The following is a 25,676-nucleotide window of genomic DNA, read 5'->3' as shown; positions in this document are numbered from 1 at the left end:
TTCCTCTCCCACTCCCCCTGCTTGTGTTCCCTCTCTCACTGGCTGTCTCTATCTCTGTCAAATAAATAAATAAAATCTTTAAAAACAAAACAAAACATGAGATACCAAAATTTGTGAAATGCTGTTAAAGCAGCACTTGGAAGAAAAGTTGGATCCTAAAATGCCTATATTAATAAAAAGAAAGGTCTCAAATCAATGACCTAAGCTTCTATTTCAGAATGATAAAGTGATAAAAGATTTACAAAACCTACACTTCGAAAACTCTAAACAGCTGCTGAGTGATTAAGGAATATTAAATCAGTATTTCTCAACTTTGGTACTAATGATGTTTCGGGTCAGAGACTTCCTTGTCGTAGAAAGCCTGTTCCTGTGCACTGTAGGGTGTCTAGCAGCATCTCTAAGGGTGCCAGTCGCAGCTGCTAACTGTAACAATCAAAAATGTCTCCAGATATTGCCAAATGTCCCTGGTAGAGCAAAATCTCGCCTGGTTGAGACCACTGACTAAATAAATGGAGAGACAGATCTTGTTCATAAGACAGAAGACTCAATATTGTTAAGATGTCAAGTCTGTCGATTCAAAGCATTCCAAATCAAGACTTCAAAAAAGTTAATGGTAGATATGATGAATTGATTATAAATCTCACAAGAAAATCTGAAGTATACAAAAAATCCAAAACAACTTTGAAAAAGAACAAAGTTGAAGGACTTATACTACCTGATTTCAAAATTTATTATAAACCTAAGTATTCAAAACAGTTTGGGGTTGGCACAGAGCTTTACTCACAGGAAACCACAACCGGCAACCATCCATCTATCCATCAGAATGTGAACGTGGTATATTTGTACCATGGAACACTACTCAGCAATCAAAAGAAATGAATTGCTGATACACAACACATTATGATGAAGCTCAAAAATATTATACTATATAAAGTTACATGCGAGAGTACATACTGTATGGTTCCATTTATATGAAATTCTAAAACAGGCAAAGCTAATCTATAGTGACAGAGAACAGTTCAGTGGTTGCCTGGGGCTGTGGAGGGTGGGCAGCGTTGGGGGAGGAAAGGCAGTAATTGGGGACTGACTGAAAAGAGGCATGAAAGGATTCTCTGGAGTAATGAAAACTGTATTTAACACAGGATACATTTTATCACATGTACATTAAACATTACACCTCAACAAATTAAAAAAAAAGAATTGTTTTGGATTTTTAGGACAGTGGCCTAGATTCTATCCTATCTAACTTACCACCTCTGCTTTCCTTAAGAACTTGCTTAGGCCTTCGGCCTCTGTTCCTCACATGTAAATAGTGACAATGCCAGATCCACAGGGTGAAGTGAAAGTACATGTTAAAGGAGATTAACTGAAAAGTAAGAAGCAAATACTCATATTATTAACACTCAAAAGTCCTTCTAGAGCATGGTCTTTACATGTTATTTTCTACTTCTGTCTTTCTTTTCTGCACTATCCTGGAGTATCTGAAAAAACTAAAATATAATCACTTTGAAATGTTCTTTTAAAAGAAGAAAACATTTTAAATCAAAGCTGAGCAATATGAAGCAAGAAAAAGCAAAAGTTCTCAAAGATTAAACAGTATAGCTAAAAATTAATAATTTTCTTAAAGTAAAAATTCTAATGTCTTTTCTATGGCTTAACTAGAGAGTATATACTTTGAGCAGGATTTCTGTACCACTTACATTACTGATTTAGTTCCCACATTCCAAAGAGGTCAGGAAATTATATAAAAATGGCAGATGTATACAAATATTTCTATTACAGAAGTAAAAATACTATTTTTTTCAGGCATTCAAACAACACGTTTGCAACCCATACTCCCACAAACCTTAAAGCCATTACTATTTTTGACAAAGTCTTTCGCAAAGTATCATAATAAATGCTCAAGTTCTGATACTTCATCTGGAAATACCCATTTGAATTCAAAGTCCCCAAACTACAGGGACACATGGTAATAAAAAAGGATTTTGGACTAGTGTTTTTACAAACAACTTTGGCTGCTTTTGGCTAACTTATTTGACCTCATTTTTATACATCTGAGAATGAAAATTAAATTACTGTAGGGAAGTTGTTTGAACTTGGAATGCATTTTTTTACTTAAAAAGTTACAATATATAGCAAGATACAAACTAGCCTGTTCCTCACTATATACTGCAACATTTTTTTATAATAATATTTTTTTATTATATTATGTTAGTCACCATACAGTACATCTCTGGTTTTTTATGTAAAGTTCNTGGGTGGGGGGGGGGGTGTTTATGTGTGTTTATGTGTGTGTGTATCATGTTTATTTTTCTTCAAAACTCATGGATTTCCTTCATTTGGGCTATTTTTAGAAATATAAGACTAGTATGTTAAATGACCTGGAATGAACCCAAGAAATCACTTTAAAACTCGANTACGTGCCCTCCTTACTACCCATCACCAGCCTATCCCATTCCTCCACCCCCTCCCCTCTGAAGACCTCAGTTGGTTTCTCAGAGTCCATAGTCTCTCATGCTTCATTCCCCNAGAGATGAGAAAACAGAGGTATGAGCAAGCAAATAATGAGCCCAAGGTTATGCTTTTCCAAAAATTATTAGGTGTTTTTTTTTTTTTGGCTCATAAATAATTTTTTTTCTGAAGAAACAGATCAAGTTATAAAAGCAAAAAAGGAAAACCNTATGTTGCATAGATGAGAGAAACCATATGATAATTGTCTTTCAACATATGATAACTGTCTTGCAACATTTTTTGAACTAAAACATGACAAAACTNACATGACAAAACAATTATTTGTAAGGAAAATACTACAGAAACACCCCTGTAACAATAAAAGTGAACCCTTCTAAATGACGTTTCAATCTCTCTTAAATGTTATCATGCAGAGATTGCTAGTTGTCCTTCAGTAACTCTCCTTCCCCTTTTACACAGTAATGGATATTTCTGGGCACAGGATACAGCTTAAGATTCCCTTGCAGCTAGGTGAAGCTTTGTGACTTAACGCTGGACAATGGGATGTAAGCAAAAGTAATGCATGCAATTTTAGGTGATGCCCTTAAAGAAAATGTGCATGCTCTTTATCTTCTCCTTAACTCAGTCCTCTTGCCTAAAAGGTGAACATACAGTGAAGCTAAAGCTAGAGCAGTCTTCTTGGATCATGAGATAAAAACTGCCTGTTAAAAATGGCAAAGCAACATTATTAGGGAAGCCTGGGCCTCCAATATCATAAAACCATCATACTAACCCAAGACTGCCTATCTGGATTTTTAAATCAGAAAAATTGGCCTCTGTCGTACTTGTCAAATATTCAGCCTAAACTGTATCCCAGTTTCTCATGGAAGGTGCAAGGGAGACAAAGGAAAAGGAAATGAAAATAGACTTTATTTTTTTTTAAAGATTTTATTTATTTATGAAAATAGACTTTAATTCTAACAGAGACCTGTAGCCAATTCTCTTGTGTGTGGGGGGGGGGGGGTTTATGTGTGTTTATGTGTGTGTGTATCATGTTTATTTTTCTTCAAAACTCATGGATTTCCTTCATTTGGGCTATTTTTAGAAATATAAGACTAGTATGTTAAATGACCTGGAATGAACCCAAGAAATCACTTTAAAACTCGAGAGATGAGAAAACAGAGGTATGAGCAAGCAAATAATGAGCCCAAGGTTATGCTTTTCCAAAAATTATTAGGCGTTTTTTTTTTTTGGCTCATAAATAATTTTTTTTCTGAAGAAATAGATCAAGTTATAAAAGCAAAAAAGGAAAACATTATTAGAATGTATCGTTTGCATGACAAAGAATATACTGCAAAATCAGTATGAGTTGTGAATTCAGAGAAAAAGCAGTGACACAAAATATATGAATAATCTCCTGAATGGCGCTACTTACAGTAGAGACATAATAACTTCCAAATGCTTGCACCAGAGTATGTTTTCATCTATAACAATGAGAGCACTGGTGATAGGGCAGGAAGGGTCCCAGAGGTTTGCCCCATATGAAAAAAAAGAGTTAATGTCTTACTGGTCATTCCTTATTCCAATGAGAATTAAGCTACAATAAAAAAACCTATGTTGTCTATAAAGAAAAACTAATTAGAGTATAAAAGAATTGTTGGGCGTGAGGAGCTCAAAAGCAATCATGAAAATTATGTACATGCTCCCTCCAAAAAATGTGTAACATATGCCTTATGCATTGAGTATTTCACTGCTTTGGACAGACACTCAAATAAAACATAAGATAGGATTTCTAAAAACTCAGGTCTTTTTGAGCACAAAAATCAGTAGTTAATTCCTTTAAAAAAGTTTTTTTTTAGTAAGTTCTACGCCCAACGTGGGGCTTGAACTCACAACCCAAGATCAAGTTTCACATGTTTGGCCAGCTGGATGCCTCTAAAAAAAAAAAAAAAGAACATTTTATATAAATTCCAAGTAAGTCTCATATGACTTGAATACTCGAAATGTTCAAATTATGCAGTGATCTCCAATGCAGAATTAAAAACATAAAACTTCTTGAAATAATGGCAACAGATGCCTAAAAACCATGATTCTGAGAGGTATGAACCGGGTAGTAAATGTACATAGGGCTCATAGAAAATTCTTTGCCATGGCCGAGTAACCTCATGTCAACAAACAACAGAATTCACTACAACTTTCTGAATTGAATCTATGTTCATTCTTTCCTTTTTTTCTAAGTATAAGAGGTCATTTTTGGCAACAATCAGATGTCTGTGTCATCAAGGAAAAGATTACAAATTCCTTTTAAATTTTTAGGTCATCCAAAGCACTATAAGCCTTAAAAGCATTCTGCCATGTTTCCAATTGTCTGCATATTTTTGCCAGCAGATGAATTTACAAGATATTGGCACTCTGAAATTCAATCTGCAGAAGCACATCCTGAACCACTGGAAGACTCCCACAGCCAGTTTGGCCAAATGAACTTGTGATTTTCATCTGCACCCGTAAGACTGACTACAGCACCACAAAGTGAAAGTTTTCTTTTATTCAAATATCCAAAAATACCCCTCAAGTAAGTCACGTCATGAATAAACTCGTCCAACTGTCCTGAGAATACCATTTCTTTCTCTCACAAGCAAATGTAATAGATGATAAACAAGGAGGGAGCTATCTAAACTGCAGTGTAGTGCTTTAAGACATATCCTTTAAGGAACCAATGCACTTCTGCATTACTGGGGATCTCTTATTCTGTTTCCTTCTTGAGAAAGCTTGTTGAATAGGTAGCGAGTGGTTCGTGGTTCTGACTCAATAAAGTTATGTTCAGGGTGGTAAGCAAGTATCTTTTCAGATAATTGTCAGTTTTCAATGCTGATTCATGCCAAGCCAATTGTAAAAGACGAAGGTCATGAATACTTGAAGTTCTTTCTTCACAAAAGCAGCAAAATTAGATGTACTGCCAAACATCGTAAGTACTCACCCAATCCCGAGGCAGCAAACCCCCTAATGTTAGTCATTACATACAAATGCTTATTGAACGGGAAATGGTGTAACTCCCAATTTGACAATGATCTGCTTCGAAATATTAGAAGAAACACTCAGCAGTTTTAGAGTACATAACATCATCTGATTGTGCTTCGGCCATAGGAAAGAACGCTTTGTGATAAATAACCAAATTTCAGCAGCCAGTTCAAACCTTTCTTAACCCATTCTAAATTATCATTTTAAGGACCTTGGCATATTGAAACTTACATAAATTGGCAGGTAAGTAGAAAAAGTACGTATCTTCTAAACAGAAATAATTACTGAAACCAGTCTCTCTGTATTATTCTCTATAGGTTAACATACATTTCAAAATAATGATTCCATCTGTTGCTTTACATGTTTCTCTAATTGGTGAAATCCCTTTAATCATTCTGAATTAAAGAGTCATTTTCAAGGAATTTTTTTTTTTTTAAAGATTTTATTTATTTATTTGACAGAGACAGAGACAGCCAGCGAAAGAGGGAACACAAGCAGGGGGAGTGGGAGAGGAAGAAGGAGGCTCACAGCAGAGGAGCCTGATGTGGGGCTCGATCCCATAACGCCGGGATCACGCCCTGAGCCGAAGGCAGACGCTTAACCGCTGTGCCACCCAGGCGCCNCGTCATTTTCAAGGAATTTTTTAAACTCAATTTAGTTCCAGCACAAATCGTCAATAACTGTCTCTAACCTTAATGTTGCTAAAGATTTCCCTCCCTTTCCTCTACTAAAGACCTCATATCAGAATATAAACCATTGGCAAAAACAAATNTTTTTTTAAACTCAATTTAGTTCCAGCACAAATCGTCAATAACTGTCTCTAACCTTAATGTTGCTAAAGATTTCCCTCCCTTTCCTCTACTAAAGACCTCATATCAGAATATAAACCATTGGCAAAAACAAATAATTCAATCTCTAATTATCCCATAAACTTGGGTAAAATATACAAACAGTACATTCTGATAAATATTTTTGATACATAAACCACCCACCTTGATCTGAATTGGTATCAGAACTGAACAGGACAAGTAGCAGATATCCTTGTCTGTAAAGCATGCAAGCCTTCAAAAGCCTGAGTTGAATGTTATTTCTATTTTAGTATTTCTAGGTCTGATATATAAATAAAATACCTTAATGCCTAATGATATGTCTTACTACACTTAACTATCTCATTCTATAATTCTGAATACATTCTAATAAAGTAGAGAATGAGTTATAATTATTAAGTACTCAATGGTAAATATATTATCTTCTTTCTTAAAATCAGTTATTTCCCAAAACTTATTAAAATAAACCCTGTCTCATGGCCTGAAGTTTCTGACCCCACTTGGCAGAACTGCTCATTCATGTAATTATCTCTATAATACTTATTTTTAAAGCATTAAAAACTAAATACATTTTCTAATAATTACTTTTCACAATTAATTAGTATGAAGCATTTAATGACTGTAACGTTGAATGAAGAAGCATTCTTCCAACTTGAAAACCTAGTACTTTTAACACTTCTATTTCCCAGATAGTCTGGGAATGATAAGCTAGTTACTTAGATAATTCCTCAATAAGTGCCCTGACATTTTACCACTTACATTATTATGGAAAATGTTACTTACTGAAACATCTTTCAGGTTTTTCTCAAAGGAGAAATTACAAGACTCTCTGGAAAAATCAAATTTGTATGCATCAGCTGGTCCTCCTCCTGATATCAATGCTTTTCTCAGTTCATCAACATATTTCTCTTTTTCCAATGCCATGTCATCAGCTTCTCGGGAAATCTCTGACTCAGAAACTATGGGAAACATTAATAAAAAGTTTTGAAATGAAAAATAAATTTCCAAACATGAGTACATATTTATTTACCTGTTGCTACTAATTTATCACTTATGTAACAGAAATTTAAACAAAAGGTAAAACCAATCCCTATACCACACATTTTTAAGTCAAATTATACCTTTTAACTGAACTAGCAATTTTTGAGAAACACATTAATTTAGTCTCAAATCTCATCTGAAAAACATTAGACTCCTTGCATTTTTTTTCTCTGCCCTCAGATGAAACACATGCATTGTAAATTACTAGAAAAACTACCATCTTATATACCTGCTCCTAGGTCAAAGCCAGATAAATTATTTCTTATAATGATTAATAAGTTCAGTATTTTAAAACATCTTTCTTCCTTGCCTCAATTATTAAAGAGATTAAATAGTCTATAGTCTACTTCTCATTCACATGCACTGAGTCGAATTAAAGTAAAAATGGAGTTCATTCTTCTCATCTCATTATATGCCAAAAAATAAAGAAGGAGGATGAAGGTAGGTGATGAGGAACAAAAGAGACGGGAATTAATATTTATTGAGTGTCGCCTGTTTGACACACATTATATTACAGATCTGGCTTCTAGTTCTCTCATCTAGGTATACTGAAAGCTGATGCTTTACTCATCTACAGAGATTTTTACTTCAACAATTATATTCTCAATTCTAGATAGATATTCTTTCTTTTTCATAATATCCTGTTCTTGCCACACCCTTCCTTTAAATATTTGAAGGCTTTAAACATATATAAGATCTCTTTCAGATCAGTCTTTATGCATGGTTCCTGGAGTATTAATTCCATTTCTACTGCTGACACATTCTCATTCTGTTTTTTCTCTTTCATGCTTTGCAGTGTTTGAATAAGGCTCTCCTCTAGCCAGAGTATCATCTGCTCTGGGCAATACAGCTGGCTTTGAATCAAGGTTGCTAGTTTACCTTTCTGGGAGTCGCAACAGGTTTCAACAGCTCTGGACCAGTTTTGAAAGCTAATTTCTTAACTTGGTTTTTACACTTGAAGCAAAGAGTTCAACCTTAAATCCCTCATCCCTCATCCATACATAACACAGACTTAGGGTTCTGATTTTTGTCCAGACTTTTATCCACTCATAGCTCTTAGTGACTAGTTTGATTTTATGCTGCATCTTCAAACCAGAGAGTAGTCTTGTTTTTGTTTTGACTTTTTTTAAGATGATTTCATTAACAAGATACCTCTCAGTTTCCTTTCTTTACATTGAGGGCTCGGTTCCAGTTCCTTAAGAGGCCTGCCGTCTCAACATTCCAACCCACTACATCACAGTCATTTAGACATATATCTAGCTCACATACATAGTTCCATGAACCTATAGTGAAGCTTTAGTTCCCATTAACCACTTTGGTTTTCAGATACCTTTTCACAGATGGCACCTGGGGAGTTCCCTTTCTTACATCCAAAAGCTGCAATGGGTCTGTTTGCTTTTAAAATTACAAGACTTAATGTAACATTTGTTTGGAATGTGTGCATGTGGTTGGGTGGTTTCCTGTGTCAATTCAGGCTAGTACAATGATGAAAGTCTCATGTGGTTCTATACTTTTATGTGTAAAGGTGACATTTATCTATTTTATTCCTTATAATACCCAAAGATGTTTCAAATGATAAAACTGATGCTCAGATCAAGTAAACGGTCTACGGTCATGGAGTAGATTAAGTGGTCAAACTCGGATTCATACTTATGGTCTCTTGGTTGGTTGGTTTTGTGGTGAGGCAGATAGGGACACTGGAAAAACTATTTCCTTCCATGGTATTAAAAAAACACATTAGTAGGACATACTACAGAAATCAATGAAAGCTTGACTAAAGAATCCCTAAAAATATAACACAGACTTTCATACCTTTGGTCTGTGTGCTATCAAGTATGCCTGGAAGCCCCATGACAGGCAAAGAGGAAGAGAATTTTGAAACATATCCATATATTTTTCATTATTCAATTTTGGTCATTTCTGATAGTGAAATATGAATCTCAACACAGATGTCAGAAAGAGGTAAGAAGAAAAATTTTTATGTTCTTTATGTGATTTTACAGCTTCTAAAATCCTCTCATATATTTTCTGTCTCTGAAGCAGATGCATATTTAAGATGCTCACCATTATCAAATCTATTTATCAAATCTATTATCTTTCAGTTACCCTATTAGCCCTTCTAAAAAAAAAAAAAAGAAAAGAAACAAAAATAAGAAAACTAATGCTTCCTAGTTAAGGAATAATTTCGTATTTTGTGTTGTGTAATTTTGAAGAGTTATAAATACCTAAGAAGAGAAAATATTTCACAGAGAAATAGGAAATAAATCTGTAGAACCATGTTTAATCCAAGTACAGAAAACACAAAAGAGGGCGCCTGGGCTGGTTCAGTCGGTTAAGCATCTGCCTTTGGCTCAGGTCATGATTCTGGGGATCTGGGATCAAGCCCTGAGTTAGGCTCCCTGCTTAGTGGGGAGTCTGCTTCTCCCTCTCCTCGCTACTCATGCTCTCTCTCAAATAAATAAATAAAATCTTTTAAAAAAAGAAATAATGAATGAAAACACACAAGAAATAAAATATGCCTACTGATAAAACATCCCTTGAAAAGCATTCTATATGTCATTAAAACGAAAAGATACGTATCTGAAAATATTTTATAGTATTGGTTCGATTCACTTATTTAAAAAATGCTTACTCAGCACCTACTATGTGCTAGGTACTATTCAGGCACCAAGGATACAAAAGTTTAACAGACAGAAATTCCAGCCTCATGCAGCCTAGATTCAAGTGCTGACATCTTAGATACTCTCTTACGTTACCCCATCTGTGAACGCTGTTCTATTATTATGGAATATTTCATTTTTGAGAGGAAAAAAAAACATGAAAAAATTTTTCTGTTTATACTTCCCCTTTAAAAACTGTGAGAAAAAAATTAAGAAAAAAATTTACTAGAATATTTCCATTAATAGTAAATGTGAAATTTTTACTGTCTATTTAGAACTTCAGTCCTAGAAAAACAACTTGGTCACCAGTTTTGAATTTTGTGCTAAGAACATCTGGAAGAAGCACAGCTGTAAGCATTCACTGCTCCAAAAACTTTGGTGACCAGAAATAAAAAGCCATGGAAATAATAAAATCCAGCAAGGATACAGCTGAACCACATAATAATAGCATAAAAAGTGAGCAGGCCAACATGACCAAAACCAAGGAATTATTCTCAGACACATAAGATCCAAGAAAGCATCATTTTAACACTATTTGTGGGTAGATGAAGATGTAAGTAAGGAAAGAAGATTTTTTTCTTTTGGATCTTTATGGATAATGAACCGAAGACTGTGCATAGCCTAAGTTCGTGTTGGTGCTTTGAAGACAGCTTTATCATCCCATTAGAGATCTTGCTGGTATCACATCATGGACCTACTTTATTGCATTTATTAAAAAGCATTTTTCCCCTGAACTCTGTCACATAATCTCCATATAGGTCACCAAATATCAATGTTTAGAACAAATATAAATGAATGTAATTACTTGATAATAAATTTATTGATAAAGTATACTTTTCAATGAACTACTCTAGAGATGGGTGATACAAGATTCTTACTGATGACTGATAAAACTTATAAAGGTCACATAACAGTCATCAATCCTTAACCTACTTTGTGACTTAACTCTGATACAATCCTCTATAATGCTGAAGTGATGATAGACCACATGATAATTAGACCTCAAAACATTCATTAGATAAAACATTACTAATGGAAAAGAAATCAGTGAATTTAGTGTGTGGGAGATTAAAAGGAACCCCACATCCTTTTAATTTTACTCAAATGAAAAGAGAAAAAAAATTATCCAAATTGAAGGCTGCAGCAATCAAAAAGTTGTACAAAAAAACAGGATGAGGTATAGGAAGGAAATTCATTTTCATGTTTCAATTATGTAATTGTTTCAATGTTCTTAATCATGTTATTGTCTGTCTATAAAGTGCCAAACCAAATCATACTCATGTAGGAAGCCTCCACTAACCCTGGAAACAATGTCATATTATTTGGTTTGATATTTTGTCCCTGAAATTTATACAAGAAAATAGAAATGAATAATGAAAGATATATAAAACATTTGTGAAATTTAAAACTTTAGTATCTTTGAAAATAAAACAACCATATATGGTGCACTATAAAATTTTCTGTTTGAAAGCCTGGTTAGTAAGCAAGCCAAATTTTAATAATACAACAAAGGATATGGAAATCTTCTATCACATTTTTCTCACACTATTCAGTAGCTAAAAAACAAATGGCAAAGCATACTATATTTCTGACCAATGCCAACAAGAAATAAATATGACACTGGGGTTCTAATTCTAAAATAAATGGTTCACTTTCTTTTTTCCTAGGATGTTTTATATATTTGAGGCATCCTTTCAAAGAATATCTATTGAGCATACAGGTCCCAGGCACAGGTCTAGATACTTATAAAAAATGAGTGACAGACAAATCAGACGCATTCCTTGCTCCTAATGAATCCAAACAAACAATATTGATAATAATAATATTAAGAACCACTGCCAGCACATTTTTTATGACATACACAAATTGTTCCATAAATGTAAATTCAGCTTAAATTTCTGGTTAAATCAAGATTTAAGAGTTAATCAGTATATTCTTTTATTCCTAATCCTTAATGATAAAAAAAAAATTTAAACAACATATTATTGTTCTTTGCTTTGGTGAATGAGGTTTACTAACTTAGAATTTAACATTTTCTTTGATAATTAAGGCTCTTAAAGTATCTCAGGGTCATCTGTCTAATCATAATTCATTATATACAATAAGCCATTTGTCAGTTGGGAACATCTAAGTTATAAATAACAGTATTCCTTACATACGAGCAACCACTTCACTTAGGACCTGCCTCCTGGGCTGTTCGGTTGAAACTGCTCTTCTCGCCAGACAACTGGCATTAACCTACTGCCATTATCTTCAGCCCTGTGCACCCCCTCTTCCGAAATAGAGCTACTGCCACCTGGGTACACTAGCATACACAGAGCTAACCTGAAAAATTCTCTTCCACTCCTACATGGCAACAACCAAGCAACAACTGGTTTCTCTTACACAGAAGTTTACAGCTTAAATAGATACCATAATAGGTACTGCAAACATTTTCCTTGAAATTACTTTATTAATACTTACATCAGCATTCCTTGCTCTCTGTCATAAAAGAAGAGATTTTTTTAAAAAACCCTGCAAGTTTAAATTCAGTTTGACTGTACTGTGTAACAGCATTTGTAACATCCAAGAAAGAAACAGAACTTCACCATGTAATTTTAAAAGATATAATAATTACAGTAACAAGTTTTAGGGAAATATTTCAAAATTAATAGAATATATAAATGGTATGTAAATTCACATGAGAAAATTATTTTACCTATAACATTATTTACAACATTACTCTAGAAATGAATGTTACATAACTGTAGAAATAGTTTTTCAAATCTTTGTAGAAGTAGTTTTTCAAATCTTTGAAAAAAGACTTTAGAAGAGTATGGAAACTTCACTATATGAGCAAAACATAATTCTATATATTTTCACTTTATACCTGCCATGTTCCATAAATAATTTCAGGGCCATTAGACTTTTTAAAAGATCACTGCCGAAGACACAAAAAAATTTAGTCTATTTCATGAAATAATAGCCAAAATCCCACATGAGGGTTTGAACCTTGGTTTACAAAATCTCTAGTACCGTTTTGTTTTTGCTACAAATGTAATACCTGTTCACTAGAAAATAATTCAAACAATGTAAGTGTATAAAATAAAAAGAAAATCATTAGTACCCCAATCCCTTGGCCCAGCCAACCCACCTCCTTATGCCTCCCAATATTTCCCTGGGGTCCTGAAAAAAAATACATGTATAAAGTATTATTTATGTTTTGTATAAAGAGATCATTTAAAAACCCTGACCAACCCCAAGTACTAAGACTCAACTAGTAACCAGAATTTGCTGGGGCGCATGCTTCTTTCTCTATCCTTCTATTAATTATAGAAACTGGCATTAAATATTATAACTCTACGTGTAAATTAGACAGCAATAACAAGTACAGTAATCATGTTAATTTTACCCAGAATCTACTAAAGAAATACCTTAATTTGAAGTGTCACTGAGGACTGAAGAACAGCACATTACCGAAATTTTACTTTTAAAAAATTTGCTGTGAATATTACCTGTCCCGGTCCATGCTGACTGACCATCAGTAAGTGTAATAACAAAACCAGATCCTAGTGTTTTCTCCCAAGCCACTTGTAGAAAATGAATTATGTCAGGTTCGGAAACAAGACAGATTCTGCTTACTTTTCTCTCCATTTCTGGTCACCTGTTATAAAAGAATAAAATTAATATTTTTGCAAGAAACTGTGACTATCAAATAGTGATGTTTTGTATATTGTTCTCTCAGCTACACAAAGCATCAAGGAAATAAGTAAAACAAAAAAACAATGTAATAGTTAGCCAACCACAACTCAGTAAATCACAGTTCTATTCAATACTGATTTATAATTTTTACAGATAAGAAAAACAGAGGTCCATAAACGGCAAATGAGTTACCCAAGTTGAACGCTGAAAAAAATTACTATACCCAACAATATGAAGAGTAAAGACTTTTCTTACTGATCACACTTTCATTTCTAATGATTAGAGGTTCTTCTTCGATGAATTCAAAAACATTTGCCCAGACTGACCTCAAACTTACCAAACTGTGGTACGACACATATTTGGTTCAAAGAAAATAACTATATTTTTTCTAATACTGGAATATCCCTTGACCATGTGCACTTCATTAAGAGATGCTTAAGCTGTAGAAGCTAACATGCAAAACAAAAATACCCTAAAAATTACAAACATGCAAAGAAAAAACATTACAAAAAGTCAAAACCAGGAACAAAACACAAACTTCCAAAGATGAAAAACTAGAGAAAACTATTCTTTAATCACAGAGCATGAATCTCTTCCTAGATAATCCTGAAAAGGCTAAAAAAACTCTTTAATCTTTTATTTGGGGAGAAGAGTAAAAAACTGCTTCAATTTTTATGACCAGTATATATATATATATATATGTAATATGCTATAAAAACCCAAAAGTAAATTATTAATTGGCAATTCACTGACAACTGATTAATAAGTTTTAACAGAGCAAATTTTTTTTAAAGATTTTATTTATTTATTAGACAGAGAGAGACAGCCAGAGAGGGATAACAGAGCAAATTTTTAAATCAGTTTTAATTTGCTTTCTCAATTTAAAGCTATTACATTTTCATAAATAAAGCATATTCTTTTTCTCAATTAACAACTGAATATGAAAATAAAAACAACTGAATGCGAAAAACTCACTTTGTCAGCTCTTCACACAATTGAATATGAAAATAAAAACAACTCACTTTGTCAGTTCTTCACAAAACAAAACTGACTTACTACAGATCTCTATCTTCTGGGAGTGGGAGGGATGCTTAATTACAGAATGCTAGAGCTATTCTATCTTACAGTAAAAAGCACAAGGAAGCAGGGCGATTTCCAGAATAAAAGAAAAAAATATCTAAAGAGCGTAAGATACCTCCAAATTGGTAAATTAACAATAATTCTAACTTCTACCTAAAGTGTGCTCAGAAGACTGTTTATTATTCTTCCCAGTAAAAGACCAAGTTTTAATGATTTTTTTTATTATATTATGTTAGTCACCATACAGTACATCCCCGGATTCCGATGCAAAGTTCTGGGGGGCGCAGTCGTTAAGCGTCTGCCTTCGGCTCAGGGCGTGATCCTGGCGTTATGGGATTCAGCCCCCCATCAGGCTCCTCTGCTATGAGCCTGCTTCTTCCTCTCCCACTCCCGCTGCTTGTGTTCCCTCTCTCGCTGGCTGTCTCTCTGTCAAATAAATAAATAAATAAAATCTAAAATAACCATACTTGTAGCCACATCAATTAAGCATGTTTACGTGTTAAAAATATGTAAATTTATAGGTTTGACTACGTCATAACCACTGAAAAATGTAATTATTTTTAAATATTTCATTTAGTCATAAATTTTTCCTACATTGAGGTCTTTTTTTGCCTCAGTAGGCTTACTTCTGAAATGCGTTATCCATTTGTGAATAGTTTCTTTTAAATCAATTAGTCAAAACACTTACCATGCAGTTAATTACCCACATGCTCTGTAATCCTTAAATTTGAAAATTACTGGAAAATGTGTATTACTATTTTTCTATGCCAATCATTGAGAAAGACACATAGTTAGAGACTTACATAATTCTAATAGGCCCCAAGCCCACAGCTTAGGAGGGGGAGGGTAATAGAAACTACTTATGAAGGCTACTTTTTGCCTCTATGGAATTTATATACAAACACACAGATACACTTGCACAGGTTATTTCTTCTTAAATGTGCCTCCAGAAGCATGGCTATTGTTAGCAATTAATGTAACTTTGTGAAAGGAAAACTCAGCACTTAGAATTACTCTACAACAGCAACGGGTTTCACTGCTATTTTTCATCATATTTGAAATAAGTGACAAACTGCTAATTACACAAAGTAGTTTAAAATTCAATATTCCAGATGCTTCATTCAATGACACAAAGGGCTTTAATCTCAGTAATGTAAAAAAGACATTTCGGGGTCAGATTAGTCTTAACAACATCTTTGAATTATTTACGTTTTAAATATTTTCCAGTTTTCTGATCAACTCGAGGTACTTATAGCTAAAATTAAATTGTATTATTTTAAAGATGCCATCATTTTACTAAAACTCAGATTTGAAACTTTGGATGCTACCTGTGAGTCATGTTTAAGCAATTAACGTTAATAGCCTGAATGTGACCACTCAGTATCCTAGAAACTTTGTGCCTCAGCAGCCTCCAATGTTTTCTCTGTATCAACTGAGTTTTAATTTCCTAATAATATATTATTTGAACCACTTCTGAATGAAATTCATTCTTCTACTTACTGAAGTCACCCCCTCATTAAGTATCAAATACAAAATATCTAAAAACCAACCACAAAAATAGAAAAAAGGATGACTCGCCATGTCTTTCAAGAATCCTAAGAGCAAACCAATGATGTCTTTGCTTTCAACAGCCCTGTAAATGGGAATAGTCAGCCATAGTTTTTCTGCCCCAAGAATACTTGAAGAAAGGGGTGGAATCCTCTTTAGAGGGACTGATTGATTAGGGCCATAAGAAAGCGTGTGTTTTGTTTTCTAAGGGCACTAAAGGTCGCACTAGTATCAGCACCTCTCCCAGCCAGAGCCAAGGATCTAAGACAAGCCTGCAGGTGGAGACAGTTGAGTCCCACCCCAATTTGTACATCAGTAGCTTTATTGAGAGCTCAGAACAGTTGAGAATTGAGAAGCTTATCTTTAGTACTTTGTGTCTTTGATACTTGGCTTCCTTCTTAGAAGAGAAATAAGTTGTTGGCTGGTATGCAGTTGATGTGATCTACGCCCTGAACAAATACCATTCACAGTTGCCTCTGAATAAACAAGACGCTTTTTAAATTAGTTTACAAAGAATTTTGTATGCCCTTTTGGATGCTGATAAGGAGCAGTGCAGAAGCCAACTCTCTTCGGTCAGCTCAAGTTAGTGACAACACTGTATCATTGATAACACCATTTTGAACTTGAGCTTCTTTTATTTTCCTTTATAGTTAAGTTACGGCTTCTTTTCAAGCTGCTTGGGCTGCAGGTGTTCAAACTTCTGCAGCTATGCCAAGGAGTTGTACTTACAGATCAGAAAGGACTAAATGCATGTTTCTAATGAAGCAATTAACTTAAGTGCCCCCTTGTTCAGAAAAGTAGGCTGATACCTAAAGTGAATTCAGAATAAAGACTAGCACACAACACAGGCTGTTAAGCCTATAATTAGATTCTCAATCATATTATTTTGTTTAACCTTATTTTTTAAAAAAAAGGAAGAAAAAAATGTAAATTGTAAATCAAAAGCATGGTGAGAAATTTTTTTAAAGTTCTATCATATTATAAAAATTCAAGGGTAGGACCATATGTATTGCTAGATAAAAAGGGAAGAAAGTCTTATGCAACAACCACTTTTTGGGCTATTTACTTTTAATAAGACAAACATCACACAATTCAGAAAACTAAGAGCAAAGAAAATGACGATTTTCCTATTTGTTTAATAATCAATGCTTTTAAAAAATACTAATGTTTATCTTACCAGAATTCTCATACTGAAAACTTTTCTTAATTAATAATTGATTCCTAGCATTTTCATTATTTTTTTCCCCTATCATTTTCATTAATAGCATGTCAACTTGCTGGTTGGAGTTATCTATCTGTCTAAAGGGTTTTTTTTTCCTAATATGACCACAAAATCAATTTACCTTTAAATTTCCAAAGCAATTAAACAAAAATATCAAGTTTTCTATAGAAGAAATGCCTTCTTGAAAGACTATTTTCGAGTTCCCATTATCTAAACTTTAAGGGTAAAGAATTTATAATATTATTAAATAATTTTCTCATCACATCAATATTACCTCCATTCTATTAATTTAGAAATGAAAGTAAGGTAACCAGCTGTCCAGGTTTCCCCGAGATTTTCTTGGTTTCAACACTGTAAGTCCCATGTCCAGGAAACCTCCCAAACTCAGGCAAACTAGGATGGATGGTTACCCAAACTAAGAGTAAAATATAGTTAGGACTGTAGACATAATCTTGTTCAAAAACTTGTAAAATACCGCTAATGTTCAAGTTAGGTGTCAAATTAACAGTCTGATGCTTCAGGAATAAAGCATCAGAACTATACAATTAGTCTAAAAATTAAGGCATCTTTGCCATGGACATAGTCCCCATTCTCAATTACTTCTTATGACTGTGGAATGCCAGCTGCTGCCATTCCAATATCGTATTACTGCTCATTTCCTCTACTTATCTTTTACAAATACCATTAATAATCATTAGTTTCAGTGATTCATTTAAAGTTCACTTCCTCTCTTTTTTCTTTACCCAATGAACTAAGTATTTTAAAACAGTAAAAGAGCTTGACTAAATTTCCCACATAAAATCTAACACCTAGATCCAAAATGTCCTGAAAATTGGACCCAAAGTTCCAGGACTTCCTTTCTATTCATCAAATGGACACTCTTAATTACAAATAAACTCGGCAGAAAGGATGAGAGCACACTTATCATTTTGGAAACTTTCTAAACTTTCACAAGAACACTTCAGTCCTAATTGCAGAGTTTCCTGTGAGAATGACACTTAACAGAACTAAGAGATAAGATAATACCTGAAATACAGAATTAACTAAACAGTCTTTCTTCATTAAGAATTTAGTAATTATGATTTCTTAAGCCGTAAAATTTTGACCCCTCTCTTGCATTTTAATTTCAGAAGAGTGAAATACCATCAGTTAAGTGTATATACAGTCTTTTCTACTTGAAAAATGTGCTGCTGGGAACTGAAATGTAACTAAAAGCACTTGTATGGAAGAGACACAGAACTTGCACTATACTTTTTCCCCTACTCACAAACCCACCATTTACTTACAACTGTACCCATTTATCTGCCTATTTCTAATGGCAAACAGGGGACGAATGATAAGATTGGGGTACAAATGAGAGTTAATTCTGAAAAAAAAAAAAAAACCCTATAACATATCCTCAACTGGTGACACTACCTAATTCAGCCACTCAAAAATATTTAGGAACTATGTGAAATTGTCAGTATTTAACAATGTTTAACCTAAAAAAAAGTCAATTTCACATTGTTTGAATGACAGTAAGTTATAAACAACACATTCCAAATTGGATGAATAATTACTATTTATTTCCCATGCTGTAATTTTTGACTCTACGTCATTTTCAGCCATTCCTGAACATATTTTGGACTCTCGCAGGAGGATGTTTCAAGATAAAAGCAAAACATTCACCAGCTGATAGTTGTGATGTACACATAATTGTGATAGGTACACAGGCGTCCATTATGTTCTCGCTACCTTTATATATATTTGAAATTTTCTACAATAAAATGAATAAAAAGAAAATAGTTCACTAAGTATTTGACCATCAGGCTGATTATATTGTTATAGAGTACCTTTGTAAAAAGAGACAAAGTCACCTATTAGAAATTTATTCTTAAATATATAACTTAAATATATAATTCAATACTTCAAAACTTAGGAGCCTATTTAAGAAATATTGAGCTCAGTGTCAACTCTTTATCTGAAAAGCATTACACCTGAAATACTGGTATGTAATGCACTGTTAACTGACTCAGAGATGAGCACCTGATTCAAGTTAGGACAACTAGGACCAGTGAAGCCTAATTTCAACACTTAAGGATATAGATTCTTCTCTACTGGATTTGATGCTATAACACGGTGAGCCTGAAGCTGCTGACAACAAAACCAACAGCAGAAAGTGAAACTGAGCTGTGGGTAGCAGCTCAGATCTGATTCCAGCAACACCAGAATCTAGATCCAACCACAGATGTTTTAGGTATGAGGCCAAGAAGTTCCTTTCTGTTTAAGCTCCTTTGTTTCAGGTTTTGGAATCAGTCAGACTTCAGTATGAATCTCACTCCTTGGTTGTCTGGACTTCAGCAAATTATTTAATTCTCTAAACCTCAATTATCTCATAGTACCTGCAAAACAGTTGTAAGTCAGCAATGTGTGTATTCCATCAGTGCCATGAGTACCAAACTTTGGGAAACACTATATTAAACTCATAATACAACACGAAACAGGAAATTTCACACTTTCTACTTAATATGCTTACACTCTCATCAATCCTAAAACACATGACATTTCAAAGCACCGGGCAACTTTATCACTACATGATAAATAACTGGTAACAGTTGGTTCAACTGTTGAAGACAGACAAGAAGACAACTGGTGAATATTTTCCAGAAGGCCCTAATGATTCTAGGGGAAAAAAAAATGTCTATTCAAAACAAAGTTTCAAGTCTTGGTCACATGGCAAAAAATGTTTTCCAGGGGCGCCTGGGTGGCACAGCGGTTAAGCATCTGCCTTCGGCTCAGGGAGTGATCCCGGCGTTATGGGATCGAGCCCCACATCAGGCTCCTCCACTGGGAGCCTGCTTCTTCCTCTCCCACTCCCCCTGCTTGTGTTCCCTCTCTCGCTGGCTGTCTCTATCTCTGTCGAATAAATAAATAAAATCTTTAAAAAAAAAAAGTTTTCCAAGTTTTAAAATCATTAATTAATAAGTTAATGTTTTCTCCTTAAAACTCAACAGCCTACCTCAAAATATTGGCAAACGTGCTCTAAAAGAGGGATCCAATCAATTTAAATTTTAAAATTGTTTCTTTCTCTTCCATCTTTAATATACTCAAAAAAATACATTAAAAGCTTTTTATGAACCTCTAATACAATTTGTTTTTTCATGTTTTTAAGAAATTTATAGAAATAAATGTAGCACCTGGCAGAATATATGACCTCAACTAGACTTTGAATCCATTCTTCACAATACAAATTTAGGAGTGTGATGTGGTTAAACAATTAGATTACTATATAAAAGCCATCAGTCTCTGTTATTAGAAAAGAAAAGCAATGAGAGGACTAGTCCTGATGCTCCTGGTTTGTGCTCTTCTAAGACTGTTTCAGGACGATCATTCAAAGAATGCTTAGCTTAACCTTCTTCTAGACGTCTGCAAAACAGATGTAAGACTGTTTGTATGGTTCCAGTGACTTGATAAAAAAGCTTCAAATGTGTCTTTACTTTGCATCAAACGCTCTATATACAGTGATATTCATATGGGAATTAAGAGTGGTAATCTGTGATATTCAACCAAACATATCAACTTTACTTGCTCTTTAATCCACTCATTTTCCTCTGAGATATAGCTGTCAAATAATCACAACAAATCTTCTCAACACATTTAAACTTCACTAACTTATTATGTTTTCTCTATTGCTAAATTCTCAAAGCATAAACTTTTGGTTCCCCCAAGTAATACCTAAGTCTTGAGCCAATTTTTTTAAGAATAATATGTAAAATGGTGAGGTTGATTCCTAAACACAGGATTAAGGCAAGAGTTTTTTTGTTCATTCATAGATGAGTATCATTGCACAAATAATTTACAAAATTATAAATTGCAACCATGCTGTCTTTTTTTTAAAAAACACATTAAGCCCACATATGGAAGTATATTAGTATACTACGTTATATAAGCACCTACCTACAAATTACCAAAGAACTGTCAATAATTTTTTAAAATTCAACTTTAAGTGCTCCAAAGTTTAGACAGATGTTATCCTACTTTCTCTGAGCAGCTGTTCATTGGACATGTTCCTTATTTATTGATATACTGTGTTCAATGTTAGGGTCACATTTCTTAAACAGGAACTTGGCAACTTCCAAATTCCATTGTAAATATTGACATATCTCAGCATGTCAATATTTATACTGTCAAGACTTTGATGAGTCTCCTCAACAATGGCTGCATCTTATTTCTTAGCAGCCACTTGCTTCTATTCCAGTTGAGCAAGGTCTTTCTTTATTCAACAGCATCCTCTCAAAGACCAGATTGGCTTTCTTGCTTATTTCAACATTCTGGACACTTTTACAGGGTTAGTAAAGTTCAAAGAAACAAGGCACAAATTTAGGAGTAGTTATTTTTGATTACTTAATCCCAAACCTAATCATCATTTTCAACCCCACTGCTGGGGTTGAAAGCTGCTGAAGCCTTTTCAGAATTTATAGAGTTAATATCATTTCCTTTTCTGTTAGTCCTAAAGGCTATGCAACAATACAAAAACACTGGTTTACGGATTACGACAATGATGATAATATTCAGAGGACAGTTTAAATTCAGATTGTTTACCATAAAAGGTAGTTAGAAGTCTGGTTCATTATCTACAATTATGCAGTGTTTTAAACAGAAAATTACATTACCTAATTTTTCTGCCAAGTATCAGAAATTATTTTAACAAACTAATTATCTTTGACTCAATCTTAACAACAAATTTCCATATCATTGTGAGAAAAATCTTTGCAATATCTTGAAAATAGCCTGGGATTTCCAAATGGCACACAACCAAAAGTTTAATTTAAAGCTATTAGCAGTACTGGCATCTAGCAAAAGCATGGATGCCTCATGAGCAGTTTGGAATTCTAGCACGGATTTCCCCTTTGAGGCAACAAAAGTCTCAAGGGTGTTCTTCCAAAAGAGCCCTGTCTCATCAACATTAAAAACTGCTGACTATAAGAACCCTCTGTTCATCTATTTCAGCCAATGTCTTACAAAAAAAAGCACAACTCATGTTCTCATCAGCACTGGCAGCTTCACAAATGACAAGGAACAAATTGCGCTGGACTATAAAAATGCATTAACTACCTCCTACCTGTACAAAAACTATCCTTCTATTATTTTAAGGGCAGCCACCTTTTTCCTAGAAAACAAGGTATAGCAAATAGACCATCGATTTTATACTCAAAAGACTCAGCCTGAAATCAAAACTCTAGTGCTTCATAGCTGAGTGACTTTGGTCATGCCATTAATGCATTAAAACATTCACCAACTGCTTCCTATGTACCAGGCTTTGATATCCTCAGAATGAGTAAGACACATTTCCACCTCTCTAGTGAGATAAAAACACCCCAACATGATTATTTTACAAGCTTGCAAAGTGCAGAGGCAGGGTGGTACCTACTCTCAAGAGTTCATGTAAGCCAGCCTGACATCTCGGGGAAGGCTTCCCTGAGTTACACCTGATACGAATCTTAAAAGGTGAAAAGGAAAGAGATACGAAAAGGCATTCCATGCAGAAGACTCTGCATGAGCAAAGGCTTGGAGGCAAGAAACAGCAAATACCTGAAAATGATAAACAATTCAATGTTTCACAATGACTGCAAATCAAGGATGACTAAATTCAATTACCCAGTCAAGTTCACTCATTCAACCAAAACATGTGCACTTCTATGCTTCAGACAGTGCTTTAGAACTTGGCACAAGGAAACAAAACAGATAACAGCTCTTTCCTTTTTAAAACCGATATTTTAATAGGAGGGCAACAATGAAAAAACCACATAATAAAAATGTAAAACATATAGTATGATGGTAAGTGCTAGAGTAAAAGGAGAAGACAGGATAGAGAAAACTGGGAGTACAGAGGCCACTGGGGGAAAGAGGGATAGTTGTAAAGCTGCAATTTTAAATAGGTTGAGGTAGGCTTTACTGAAAAGGTGATACCTGAGCACATACATAAAGATCAGTTGCGTGGATGTCTGGGGAAAAAGCATTCCAAGCAGATGAAGCAGCCAGCGCAAAGGCCCTAAGGCAGAAGTAGGCTTAAAGTATTTAAGAAACAAGGAATCCAGTATGGCTGAGACAGAGTGAGGGGAGAGCATACAAAGGGCTGAAGTAGGGAGGTAATAGGAAACCAGATCATGCAGAGTTTTGTAGGCCAATGTAAGGATATCAGCTTTTATCGTGAATCAAACGAGAAGTCATAAAATGTTTTTAAGCAAATAAGTAATGTAACATTCCTTCTAATAAACTTTTTATTCTGGAGTAATACTGAATTTACAGGGAAGCTGCATAGATAACACAGAGCTCCCATATACATCTCACCCAGTTTCCTCTAATATTAACATCTGGCTTTCAGAAAGACAGGGAACTAAGAATATGAATTCTGGAGTCTTCAGTATACAGATGGTTATTTAAAATCATTAACACTTGATATAATCAAAAGGAAGTGTAGAAAGAGGAAAAGAAGAGAATCAAAGATTGAGCCCTGGAACACTCAACAATAAGAGACCAGGAAGAACAGCAGGAAGACAGAAGGAACCAATGAGGCAGAAGGAGAACCAATAGAGTGTGATGTCCTGGGAATGAAGAAAATACATCTTGAAAAGGAAGTGATTAACTGAGTCAACGGTTGCTGATAGCTCAAATAGGAAAGAAAATGGAATAATCAACACCTGGAGACCACTACTGACATTAGGAAGAGGATTTGGGGGAAGGGTGGGAGCAAAAGTCATGCTGGAAAGATCTCAAGAAAGAACAGGAAAAGAGGAAATGGGATTTGGAACATAAAATCCCTACAGGATTTTTGTTCAGAAGAGCAATAAATGGGGTTAGAAGTGGAGAAAGGTCGAGAGAAGCAGTTCTTAAAGTAAAAGAAATAACATGCAGGTCAAACATGAGTCTTAATCTAAGAGCCACAGCGAAAAAATAAAAAAGGGGGGGAGAAGAAGGACAAAGACAAACACTAGAACACAAAAAGAGGGGGGAGAAGGAGGACAAACACTAGAACACAAAGAGCCTTAATCTTAAACTATTGAGGCTAGCTGAGGATTAGGGAAAACAAGCAGTTAAGTATGTGACCATCAATGAATTTTAAAAAAAGGAAATCATACAAAAGGAAACCATTAACGTTATTAATACTAGATACGAAGTAAAAAGGGGGGTGATGGAGACTGACTAGTGGTAAAACAGCAATACCACTTTAATTCAAAAACCTTATATTGAGTTCCCAAAAACTATGCGAACTGAAGTCAAAACACCTGTTTCTCCATTTGGACTATGCAAAGACAAAATCGGGTGGAAAATAAAGCCTCATCTAATGGGATTATCAAAACTAAAAGAAGCTAAATACCACTGATTAAAAGAGAAAGTTAGCATGTGATTCCTCTCGCTGATGGACCGCTTCTCTAGAATACCTATGCAACCACTCAACTCAGGAAAGGGCAGTTTCTTTCCATTTGTTACAACTGAAAGTTCTTCCCTTACCCCAAAAGGCCTAGTACGCTTCAGGCCCCAGGTGAAACCCATGGACAGTTTACAAAGGGCGAGGGATTAGGGGAGAGAGAGAAGGCTAGCGTCAGAAAAGTGTCCAACAGCATAGTCAACACAACTCTCTGGATTCAAGTGTCTTCCTACTTCCACAACCAGTACAGGGCACTTCAAAGGCACTGTGCATTCTAAGGAATCCCTCAGGTGCAAAGGAAGAAACTGAACAGGCGGCGTAGCAGGTGCACACCCTGCCCGTAAATTTAGAGAAACCAGGCGTCCCCCTTGAGTGCATAAAAGAAAGGTCCAGGAGCTTACACAATGAGGGGGATCCGAGCTGGGAAAAATCATGCACCGAGGAGTTCTAGAGGGAAATAATACGGAACTAAAAAAAAAAAAAAAAAGAAAGAAAGAAAAGCAAAAAAAAAGGACAAAACAATGGACTATTACGATTACTAGTTTACCCTTACTAAAATACGCAGCTCACATTTCCGGACCCTACCTCTCAGTTCCTCCACTTCCGGTCTCCTCCAAAAGGCCCGCTCCCACAGACAGACGTCCCGCAGCCAATGAGAGCGACGTCCACTTCCGCAGGGGCGCCTGACGTATTTTTAGCTCCTGCCTTTTCCGGTTGTGAGGAGCCTATCCTAGTGTCCG

The 25,676-nt window shown here is 34.8% G+C and overlaps 1 protein-coding gene across 7 annotated transcripts in view; it reads right to left on the bottom strand.

Annotated features, from left to right (window-relative positions):
* Positions 1-25,628, bottom strand: part of XRCC4 (X-ray repair cross complementing 4) — a 306,485-nt gene extending 280,857 nt beyond the window's left edge. For 3 of the 7 annotated variants that reach the window (XR_004624123.1, XM_034656460.1, XM_034656461.1), the window contains exons 1-3: positions 25,522-25,628; positions 13,492-13,640; positions 7,080-7,255 (exon numbers count right to left, since the gene is read on the bottom strand). Coding sequence is in view for 6 of the 7 variants with exons in the window: in XM_034656460.1 (XP_034512351.1) it covers positions 7,080-7,255; positions 13,492-13,630 (315 nt within the window). In the remaining variant the exon portion in view is untranslated. Of the gene's footprint in view, positions 1-7,079; positions 7,256-13,491; positions 13,641-25,339; positions 25,475-25,521 lie in introns of those variants that run through there. The other 4 variants (XM_034656459.1, XM_034656463.1, XM_034656464.1 and 1 more) reach the window with 4 other exon arrangements.
* Positions 25,629-25,676: the final 48 nt, after the last annotated feature.

Source organism: Ailuropoda melanoleuca, chromosome 3 (genome assembly GCF_002007445.2).
Source record: "Ailuropoda melanoleuca isolate Jingjing chromosome 3, ASM200744v2, whole genome shotgun sequence".
Classification (NCBI taxonomy): domain Eukaryota; kingdom Metazoa; phylum Chordata; class Mammalia; order Carnivora; family Ursidae; genus Ailuropoda; species Ailuropoda melanoleuca.
This window is presented reverse-complemented; position numbering and strand designations above follow the sequence as displayed.